This window comes from Suricata suricatta, chromosome 17 (genome assembly GCF_006229205.1).
Source record: "Suricata suricatta isolate VVHF042 chromosome 17, meerkat_22Aug2017_6uvM2_HiC, whole genome shotgun sequence".
Taxonomy (NCBI): domain Eukaryota; kingdom Metazoa; phylum Chordata; class Mammalia; order Carnivora; family Herpestidae; genus Suricata; species Suricata suricatta.
In genome coordinates, this window is record NC_043716.1 from 39,359,987 (window position 1) to 39,371,835 (window position 11,849).

An 11,849-nucleotide genomic window follows, 5' to 3' on the forward strand; every position below is an offset into this window, starting at 1 on the left:
GCTGGGCACCGTCCACACCCACAGTGCCCACTTCAAGGTGGACCTGGACGTAACAGGTAAGATATCCCGGCAGAAACAAAGATTCTAGAAGAGGGTGCTGAAGTCTCCATGCCTAGCTTTAAAAATTGTCATTGAAACATGAAAAATATGAAAGTGTATGAAATAAATGTGGAAGTCATTGGATTCCTGAGAGCTTTTCACCCTTAGCAGATTATTTTTCTATACTTAAAAAAATTCTTCCATATTTTAAAGTGTTGCATCTGTAATATGAGAAACTATAACATTTATTATATGGGATACTATCTATAAATATGATATACTGATATAAAATTTTTATTTCCAAATTCGGATCATAATATACACATATTTTGCCACATGATTTTTCACATAACAGCATATCACTCATATAAGTAACAAATATTTTTAAATGTTGCATCTGTAATATTTAATAAATTATGACATGTATTACAATGTATACTATCTAAAAATATGAAATGCTGATATAAATATTTAAGTTTTTTAATACCAACTTTGGGTCATAATGTACATATATTTTGCCACATGTTTTTTCACATAACAGCATATTTACTGGGTGCATATTTGTGCCAAGCACTGGATTAATGCAATGCAATAAACTGCATAATGCAATGCAATTTAAGAAAAGAAACAACATCCTTGCTCTTAAAAGGCTTACTTTCTAATGGAGGAGTGGAGAGCCAGTGCAGCACCTTGAAAAATATGTGTGATGGAAACATTTTTATGCTTAAGTGCTCTGTACATTGGTTTACACAAGTGTAAAAATGATTTAACTGTGCATTCTTAGTTAGACTGAGGATTAATGATGATGACTTTAACCAACTGAGCCACCCAGGCACCCAATGATGACGATTTTAAAACACTGTCTCTTAAAAAAAAAAACTTATCCATCTATTCATTCATTCATTTAAGTAATCCCCAGATCCAACATGGGACTTGAACTCACAACCCTGAGATCAAGAGTCACATGCTGTTCTGGCAGACCCAGCCAGGTGTCCGCAAAACACTTTATCTTTTGAAATAATTTTAGACTTAAGAAAAGTTGCAAACTTTGTCCAGTTCCCATACACCCTTCACGCAGCTGCTCCTCATGTTAACATCTTACATAACCACAGTCTGGCGACCAAACTGGGATGTTAACATTATTACAATACTATTAACGAAACTATGGACCTTTAATTAGAGTTTCATTTGTTCTTCCACTAATTTTCTTTTTCTGTTCCAGGATCTAATACAGGATCCTGCACTGCATTTAGATGAGTTATCTCCTTAGTTTCTTCCCGTTTCTTGTCTTTCATGACCTTGACACTAGAGAAAATATTGGTCATTATTTTGTACAATATCTCTCAAATTAGGTTTCTCTGTTATTTTCTCATGACTAGATTGGGATTGTACTTTTATTTTTTTACAAGAAAACCACAGAGATGACATTATGCCCTTCTCAGTGCATCATATCAAGGGGTACAGGACATTGATCTGTCTTATAACCAGTGATGTTGACCTCAGCATTTGGTTAGGATGTTGTCTTCTGGCTTCTCCATTGTAAAAGTTAATATTTTTTCATTTGCTGTTAATAAATACCTTGGGGCAATTACTTTGATGCTATGCAATATCCTATTTCTTTCCTTCTCAAGTGCTTGCTTACTAATGTTTAGCATCTATTGGTGGATTTTTTTTTAAGGCAACGATTATTACTGCAGTGTTTCCCTACTGGTCATTTCAATTTTTTCCTTATTCTTTATACATTTATTAATTAGAGTTTTACATAAGGAAGAGCTATCTGCCTTTTACATCTATTTATATGTAATTATTCATAACTGAATGGATTCATAGATATTTATTTTAGTCTAAGGGTTATAACCCAATACTACCATTTATTTTGTTCCTTGAACTATTCCAGTTTTGGCCACTGGGAGATGCTTCAGGTTGGTTCCTGTGTCCTTTAGATGTGCTGAATCCTTTTTTGAGTACTTCTTTACTTTCTGGTACAAGATGTTAGAATTTTCTTTAATGCTTTTTTTTTTTAATTTTGAGAGAAAGAGAGAGATAAAAAGTGAGCAGGGAAGGGACAGAGACAGGGAGAGAATCCCAAGCAGTCTCTGCACTGTGTGGAGCCTCACATGGGACTCGAACTCATGAACCGTGAGATCATGACCTGAGCCGAAATCAAGTCAGGCACTTAACTGACTGAGCCACCCACACGCCCCACAAAATGTTTGAATTTGATCTTGAATTTTCCCTGCTCCAGCCCTGGAATCAACCACTTCTCCAAGGTGTTCTGGTTCCTTCTACTTGGAAGATACTAGTTAGAAACCAAGACCTGAGCACTTGGAGTGCTCATTATCACTGGGGTGTCATTGCTTTTAGGCTCACTCATTGGACTTAGCTAGAAAATCTAGGTGCGTATTCTGCCTGACATGCACATCTCTCTTTAGCTCTGCTCCTAAGCAATGATGTCTCTTCATGCACTTTGACTGGTGCCTGACACAGAGTGAGGAGTGTTATTAGCCATTGTTGCCACTGTTGTCATTGTCCACATGAGCCCACTGTGTGGATGTACCAGAAAGAACTCTTGGCCTTTAATTGTCACCTATGGGTAGAAACCCTGGGGTGTGGACTAGGGGCAGTGAACCCACAAAAGGAAACTGAGAGTTTGCTTAATTTTGGCATGTTTTGGTTTACTGCTCTTTGGTCTCAGATTATTTGTTGATTCCTATTATGGGACTTAGACTGTAATAAAATCTTCAAAATTTCCAGAGTTCAGGGAATAAACTGTGTGTTTGGCCCTGCTCATAATTTCTTGCCAAGCTTCAAACGATAGGAAATACCCCCAAGTTCCAGCATCACTGGGCCCGGGGTCTGATTTTCCTTCCCTCTGGCCTGCATTTCTGCTGTCCATGCGTGGCAGGGCCCTTCCGTGCTGCTTTCCTCTGTGTGCTGCTGTGTGGGCAGTGCAGAGCCAGAGTGAGACCCGGGTCCCCAGCACTACCGTGATACTAACCACATGCTCTTGGTGACAACTAGAGTACACTATTTAAACCTTTAACTTCCGTTGTCCCATCTGTACAGTGGGGACCATTGTGGTCCCTCCTTCGTAAGGTTGCAGTCTAAGTAAAGCATCAATGCCCCGCCTGTGCAAAGCTCCTAGAGGAGTATAAATACGAGGTACGGCTGTTTTTATTTTCACGGTAAGGCAGTTCTGGCGATGCTATAGGGCTCCACAGATGAGACGCCTGAGGTGTAGACCCTTGCCTTGGGTCTGAAAGGATCTGACTCCTGCACATTGCCTGCCAGGCTGCTCCAACCCCGGGGAAACCATTCTCCTTTGCAGTTTCTCGGAAGGAGAAGGCCAGGGGAGGCCCAGGCACAAGGCATCTGGGATTATTACCAGAGATGACATCAGGCAGGACCTTCTCCAAATCTCTGGATAGGGGATATCTTGTGGAGAGGGAAAGGAAGCAGGGGGCAACACTCACTTCTGGGTTTCTCTTTGGCCCCACTCTGAAGCAGTGAGGGGAGGGAGGGGACAGAGTCCAGAGGGGACAGGCAGCTGCATGACCAGCTCTCCCTCCCACCCACCCCCACCGACCCTGGCAGGACTAGAGAACTGGGTCTGGGCTGAGGACATGTCCTATGTCCCCACGGCGGTCCCCTGGAGCCATGAGCACCAGATGCAGAGGCTGCAGGTGACCCGCAAGCTGCTGGAGACTGAGGAGCAGGCCGCCTTCCCCCTGGGAGGCTCCGCACCCCGCTACGTGTACCTGGCCAGCAACCACAGCAACAGGTGGGGTCACCCGCGGGGCTACCGCATCCAGATGCTCAGCTTTGCTGGGGAGCCACTGCCGCAGAACAGCTCCCTGGAGAGAGCCTTCAGCTGGGGAAGGTGAGTGGCTGGGTGTCAGCTGCTGGAGGACGTGGACTGTAAGAAAGGCCCCGTGCTGCTGAGAAGCCACTTTCCCCCACCTCCCATGGGCGTGCGTGCACATACACAATCACACATGCACGCACACATTCCCGCAGCCACAATCTTAGTGGCACTCAAAATGCAGCCTGCTGGACGGAGGGATCAATGGAGAGTTACTTGCTAACTCAAATAAAAAAAATGTTGAAGGTGGGATCTAGGTCATGGGTATATGGGTGTTCACTAAGCCATTCTTTCAACTTTTCTGTATGTTAAAAATGTTTGCAATAAAAGTTGGAAGGAAAAAAAAAAACAGAAAGAGGAGAGCACAGATCTGAGGGAATATGTCCTAAAACCCAAGAAGGTGACATACTTGAAATTGGCATCAGATGGGAATCAAGCCATGTCTGCACACACATCCAGGGCGCAGGCTCAGATCTGGATGGATGCATGAGGATGAAGCTTCTTATCTGAGATTTGAACAACGGGTCAGTTGATGTGTGAGATACGGGACAATAGACAGACATACTCGGGAACTCTATGGGACAGAGAAAGAGAACATATGGAAAGAGAATAATACAGAGGCTAGGCACTGCAAGACCTTTGTCCTCACTTCCCCTTTGTGTTCCCTCTCCAGTGTCACTTCGGGCAGTAGGACAGGTTGATGACCTTGTGGGTCTAATCCAAATCTCCTGTAGGTACCAGCTGGCCGTGACCCGGCGGAAGGGAGAGGAGCCCAGCAGCACCAGCATCTACAATCTGAATGACCCTTGGACTCCCACCGTGGACTTCAGTGACTTCATCAACAACGAGACCATTGCAGGACAGGTCAGCTGAGAGGACAGAAGGGGAGGCTTGAGACGGAGGTGAGGGAAGCAAGGATGAGCTGCTTCTTTCTTTCCCAAGCCAGATTCCTTGGGGGTCTTAGGAACCCACTGAGAAAGGAAGCTTTGTGATTTCCCATTTTTCCTGGGCTAATGAGCTGAATCCGTAAGGCAGGCATGTCCTTAGCAAAGCCAGGCCTCAGGATCCTCTCTCTTGTCCCTTGCCAGGACTTGGTGGCCTGGGTGACGGCTGGTTTCCTGCACATCCCACATGCAGAAGACGTTCCCAACACGGTGACGGTGGGGAACGGTGTGGGCTTCTTCCTCCGACCCTACAACTTCTTTGACCAGGATCCTTCCTTCGATTCTCCTGATTCTGTCTATTTCCGGGGGGACCAGGATGCTGGGGCCTGCGAGGTCAATCCCCTGGCCTGCCTTCCCCAGGATGCAGCCTGTGCCCCCCGAACTCCCTGCCTTCTCCCACGGGGGCTTCTCTCACAACTAAGGGGGTCCCTGGGATGGGCAATGTGGCCAGGGGCCCCAGGCCCAGCGTGTGTGGGGAGGGGAGCAGTGGGCACTGGGCCAAGCAGCCTGGTACCCTCTTCTCCTTCCTTCCACCCCTGAGTTCCCCGCCTCTCCTTCCCCCAGACCCCTCTGTAGGGCCCTCCCTGACACCCCCTCCCTGCTGGGAGCATCCTGAGCTTGGGGGAGGGGCAGAGACACAACTCAGCTTTGTTGGCCCCAGACCTGCTGCGTTCCTGGACCAGATAGAATGGCCAGTGAAGCCTGGACTGATGGCCACTCTTTTCCCAGAAGATTCATATTTCTTCTAACAGTTTTTCAGTCTTTTTGTCTTGTTTTGTTTTTTAAGTAGGCTCACAACCCCAAGATCAAGAGTCACATGCTCTAATCGACTGAGCCAGCCAGATGACCCTAATCTTATTTTTTTTAACAAGATACAATTCACATGCCATTACATCCACCCTGTTAATATGTAAAATTTAGTGGGTTTTGGTATATTTACAAAGTGTGCAACCGTCACCCCCATCCCATTGTGGAGGGTTTTCATCATCCGAAAAAGAAACCCCAGGCCTGTTAGCGTCACTCCCCATTTCCCTCCAACCCCTTCCGGGCTCCAGGCAACCACTAGTCCTTCTGTCACTGTAGATTTGCTCCTAATCTGGACATTTCATATAAATAAACCCGTGCCCTTTGTGGTCTTTAGTGATTGGCTTCTTTCATGCAACACCCACTTCTGAGGCACATCCGTCTTGTAGCCTGGATCATGGCTGATATGATTCCATTCCATGGACAGGCCACATTTTGTTCCTCTGCTCTCCCACTGATGGACACTTTGGTTGTTTCCACTTTATGGATAGAGCTGCTGTGGGGGCATCTGGGTGGCTTTGTCGGTTAAGCATCCAACTTCGGCTCAGGTTATGATCTCGCGGTTCATGGGTTTGAGCCCCATATCAGGCTCTGTGCTGACAGCCCAGAGCCTGGAGCCTGCTTCGAATTCTGTGTGTGTGTCTCTTTCTCTGTCCCTCCCCTGTTCACGCTCTGTCTCTCTGTCTCAAAAATAGATACACATTAAAATAAATAAATAAGTAAATAAAAGGTTATTTTAAAAAGCTGCTGTGAACATTCATGTACAAGCTCTTGTGTGGACATGTGTTTTCATTTCTCTTCAGTACATACACACCTGGGTGTGGAATTGCTGGTCATACAGCAGCCTTATGCCCAACCTTTTGAGGAATCGCAGGCTGGTTTCCAAAGTGGCTGTACCCTCACTTTTCCTTTCTCCTCCTCCTCCTCCTCCTCCTCCTTCTTCTTCTTCTCCTTCTTCTCCTTCTTCTCCTTCTTCTCCTTCTTCTCCTTCTTCTCCTTCTTCTTCTTCTTCTTCTTCTTCTTCTTCTTCTTCTTGTGCTAAAACACACATTATCTAAAATTTACAAATTGACTGTTGTTAAACATGTGGCTCAGTGCCAGCAAGCACAGTTGGAAGCTTTCTTGGGCCTCCCCAGCTCCTCCTCTGCCCTTGGGTCTTGAATTTGAAGATGAGACCTCTACGGACCAGCTGTTCTCTCAAATACCCTGGCAGGGTCCCCACTAGGCCTGTGTCCCAGAACCTAGGAAGGCGCTTCTCTGTCTTCATGTCCCCTTGTTCTAGCACATTCCTTCTCCTCCCTTTGTTCCCCATCTTCCTCCTCTCCCTCCTCTGGCTACTTCAGCTTCTATTCCCTGTTATCTCCCTCTTCTCACTATCAGAATAAAAACGTTCCTCCTGTCATCTGTCTACACCGTCAAAAATGTTCTTCTGAGTTATTTCCATATATACACAACAACTGTGTGGTGTGTGCTTTGGAGAGGGGGCAGGATGGTCAAATGACAGCAGCAGTTCAGAGGGTTTTGTGGGTAGAATGGTGAAGGGCCATCTCTTCCCAGGGCCTATGAGTGACAGTGGCCTCTATTACAGTGCAACAGCCAGCATAAATGACCAGAATGTCACCGAAGATAGGAACCAAAAATCACCAGGAGCTTGGCCTCCAGGCCAGGAGCTGTCTGGTCAGGAGAGGGCATGCCAATGAGTCAGAGGTGTCCCAGGGAGGACTGGCCTGACCTGGCCCAGCAATAGCCTCCAGGACCTCCCATCCCCGCTGGCCTTCCTGAGGAGTGGACTGTGGATGGGCATAAATAAGAACTGGAACATTTTCCAGAAAAGAGTATGGGGGCAGGAGTAAGGTGGGGAGGAGGTAGGGCTCAAAGACCAAGCTTTTTCAAGTGCCTCCTGAACAGAGAAAAATATGTTATGTGGCGTCCACACCTCTGCTTCTATAGCTTGTCAACTTCTCTTAGTCCCTTTTCTAGAAAAAGGGGTTGTGGGGTCAGGAGGAGAGGGGATTCCACCCCCAGGAGGAAGCTCAAGCCACTAGCCCAGCCCTCAGGGAGGGCAGACTGTGGCATGAAGGTAATTGAGGGCACAAAGATTTGGGTCCAGCTCAGCTTGTGACCAGAGAAATATGGCAGACCCAGAGCTCAGACACCATGGAAATCTTGTGGTTCCCTCAAGAACTGCCTACACCCTCAGGCACAGCCAGGTAAGCTAGAAAGGAACTAAGTTCTGGCAAAGGGGCCTCCATAAAAAACTAAAAGCCATGGGAGCTTATGAAGGAAACAGGAGCAAGAGAAACGTAACATAATTAAATCTCCTATCAGCCCACTGATAGACACCTGAAATAAGCATCATGGTGGCCTTAATGCTTTTGTTTTATTAAAGACTAAAAGTAACCTTATCTTAACAGTAGCTAGCCCCTCAAGGTCCTGAAAGCCTTGATTTCAAATTCTTTAATCCCCACTAACTTGAACGTATACAATCAGTCACTCCTCACAACCCCTGTGCAGCTTTTTCTGCCCACAGGTCCTGTCCCCATGTTTTAATAATATCACCTTTTTGCACCAAAGATGCAAGATGTCTCAAAAATTTTCTTAGTTTTTTGTTCAAGAACCCCATCAGAAACCACAATCTCAGTTCAAGAAGAGCAGCAGGATATGGCGAAAAGGGCTCAGATGGGGAAGGGGTTACGCCAGAGCTGGTTAAGGTAGTGCCGATGCTTCTTTCCATTTGTTTCCAGGCTCAGTGATTTTAGTGAGTATCTATCCTTTCAGTCAGGTAATCTCCTGTTTCAACTTTCTTGTGTTTTCTTGTGTGAAGAAATTTGGACCAAGATGGATATAGATGCTGTCAGCTTCCCTTCCCTCACCACCAAGCAAATGCAGTGGAAGGAGTCAGGGATGCTCTCTTGGCTGTTTCGCCTTTGCTTCTCCATGTGCAGGGCTGGGGAGAGGGGACCTGTGCCCCCCAGGCTGAGGTCTACGTGAAGCGCTCTGCTATGGTGGCTCACCTGCTAACCGATGAGTGTGTGATGGGGCTCCCCACTGGGTCAGAGGGGACAATTCGAGCCACTCCAAAGGAGTGTGTGCACAGGGAACCCTCAGGAAAAGCCTCAAGGCAGCCCCTTTGGATGGTCTTACTGGGAACACACCCTTCCAGCCATAAGAAAAAAACAAAAACAAAAACCAGCCAGATCTTGAAGAATGTAGCCCAGAGAGATCTAAAGGGTCAGAGTAGCAAAGTTGTAGGGGGAACCTAGTGAGTGGAGAGAACTTTGGGAATGGGGGCCCTCCAGTGGCCTTTGGACCTACAGACCCTACTAAAAGATCCTCTACCACTGCCACACACACACATGCACACTGGCCTCTTTCTGGCACCTGCTTCGTGTCCCCACTCCAACACTTGGCCTGTGGCCAATGGCTGGCCATGTTTGCTCTACTCAGGCTCTGTGGGAGGGTACCTGCAGGCTCGATAGAATTCCTCCTCCCCATGTCTAGATTCTGTGAAGGGAAATCGCTTTGAGGCTTATGTCCTAGACACCTGTCCATGGCATGTTTCTCATTCTTGGCAATCTTATGTCGGTGGGCCAGAATATGATGGGGAGACTCTCCCTTTTTAAGGACCCTCCAGGAAAGTGATATCTCAGACTTTCCTGCTTCTCCCATTGAAATGGAGCCAGTATGGTGGAGACTACCACAGGTCAGCTTATTTCCATCTGTTGCCTCAAAACAACCTTGAGAAGCAGATGTTATTATTCCCATTTTACAGATGAGAAAACTAAGATTCCGAGGGATTAGGTAACTTGTCCCTAAGTCATCTGGCTAGTAAGCTGTGGGGCTGGGATTGAACCCAGGTCTTCATGGGATTATATCTGCCTGTTTTTTCCTGTATCACTGCTCTTCACTGCCTGGCTGGCTTGGTTAAATAATTCAACAAGGTGATGCTTGAGAAGCACTGTTGAATTTGGCACCTGATCCATGGTAAGTGACCCTCTAAGAGCAAAACCAACACCAATGGACCAGAGCAGAAATATGCACAGTTGCCTTAAAGCAAAGTTTCTCAACCTTGACTGTGTATTAAATCATTGGCGGAACTTGTAAAACTCCACATACCTCAAGTTAATAAAATCAGAATCTCTGAGGGTGAGGCTCAGATATTGGCAGCTTTTATTTTTTTATTTTTATAAAAAAATTTTTTATAGTTTATTTTTGAGACAAAGAGAGACAGAGCATGAATGGGGGAGGGACAGAGAGAGAGGGAGACACAGAATCTGAAGCAGGCTCCAGGCTCTGAGCTGTCAGCATGGAGCCCAACATGGGGCTCAAACCCCCAAGTGGTGAGATCATGACCTGAGCCGAAGTCGAATGCTTAACCTGCTGAACCACCCAGGAGCCCCTATTAGCAGCTTTTAAATTCCCCCCTGGTGTTTCTAACATGTATCCAAGGTTGAGAAAAGCCCGAGACAGTAGTTCTGTTCCAAGCCTCCCAGAGGCGGCTTGCTATACAAAAAAATATATAAAGAATGCATCTAAGATATACAAATAATGTGTTCCTTGGAAGGCACAGAACGGGCACTACAGAGTCTGCCCTGGCACGACATTCTGACCATGTCTAGAACAGAGGACCAGCCCAAGGCCAGGCATATCAGCCTGAGGCACATTAGCCACTTGGATGGAGGATCAAGACCTTGTCAAACCCATCTCACGACCAGCTGCTGATTCTGATTCGCAGCTCCGCGGGCTAGCTTCCCACCACACCTTGGTCGTGGGAAGAAAATGGGCAAGTCAGTTATACCTCTTGCATAAATGAGTTAACTGGTATTCTGATAAAAATTGCTTTTGCCTTGACAGTTACTGTAAATGAAGATTTGCTTGCAGGTGTTACTTTGGAAAATTTAGATCTTCCCTGAAGGATGAACCGCCCCTACCCCCTTGGTGATCTGGCAAATCTGGTTTCTGATTTAGTTTCCTCCCTTGAAGTGTGGTGAATCCACCAAGGAACTGCGGTGTCCTGAAGACATCAGCCAGACTCTCTCGAAACAACCCACCCAGCCTTGCTTGACTTCACATCTAACCTCCAGAGCAGAAATTCACTGTAAGCAAACCCCTGCCTTCCTTCCCTTCTCCTATAGTTTTCCTTCAGCCAGCTGATCCTTATAACTCTTCAGAGCTCCTCACTTTCTGCCAGGCATATGAGTTGGCGCTTCCTGCCATCATGATGTCCTGCACTCCCAATGCCCCAACCATGTGTCCTTGCCTAGTCAGTTCCCATCCATTCACACCTCTGCCCATGCACCCCCTCCTTCCTTCCCCTTCTGCCTTCCTCCCTTCTTCTGCTGGTGATGCTTATTCATCCTCTAAAACCCAACTCAAATACCACCCTCTGAGCAAACCTAGTTGATTCGTTCTCCCTGGTCTCTCAGTACTTTGGACAGAACCTTACAAAAGAGGTTCACACACTGGAGTCTAGTTCATTATCTACACATATTTTCCCTTCACTCCCCATGTAAGAGACTGAGCTCTCTGGGGCAAGAACCATGTCCTGTTGACCTCACTGGCCTGGTGCTCAGCATAATGTCAGGCCCATTATGGGTGCTTATTTACATCCTTGTTGCAATCTGAACAAACAATAACTGTTGTTATATTCAAATAATTCTTGGTTTTGTAAAAAGCCATTTCATACCCAATTTTTTCCTTTGACTGCCTCAGGAAGGAAGGTCTAAGGAAGCCCAGAGATTCTGAGAGAAAAATCACCCTGACAGTGTAGGTTAAGCCAGGATATGGGGCCAAAGGGCAACATTGACAAGCTGAGCCTGAGCATTCCCTCTCCAGATGAGACCTGCACCACTGGAATCAACAATCCGGCAAAGGTCGCAGGAAGAGAGGAGATGGGACAAAAGGGTTTCGGAGTAGGTACACGTTGCTAGGTCTGGAAATCGGTTCCCTGTGCTGGGATTTCCCTGAAACAGACAGGAGAGGCCCAGAGCCTGGAACAGACCCAAAGGAGCACGGGTGAGAGGGTTAGAGGCAGAGGCTAGACATTGGACCCCAAAATGCTATAGAATGTGGCATGCATGTGGGGAAGGGCATTTCTGAGGCAGCAGCTCCATGAGTTCATGTTTTCCTCATTTTGCAACATGGTATAGTGGTTTATAGTGTGGCTTCTGGAGCCACATTGCTGGGGTTTGGATCTGATA

At 46.6% G+C, this 11,849-nt stretch overlaps 1 protein-coding gene across 1 annotated transcript; it reads left to right on the forward strand.

Annotated features, from left to right (window-relative positions):
• The first annotated feature begins 6 nt into the window (after window positions 1-6).
• LOC115281521 (membrane primary amine oxidase-like) lies at window positions 7-5,599 on the forward strand. The gene is given in 5 exon segments (XM_029926923.1): window positions 7-56; window positions 3,634-3,919; window positions 4,636-4,765; window positions 4,990-5,220; window positions 5,222-5,599. Coding segments are annotated over 4 exon segments (663 nt in total). The 5' UTR covers window positions 7-56; window positions 3,634-3,662; the 3' UTR covers window positions 5,267-5,599.
• Window positions 5,600-11,849: the final 6,250 nt, after the last annotated feature.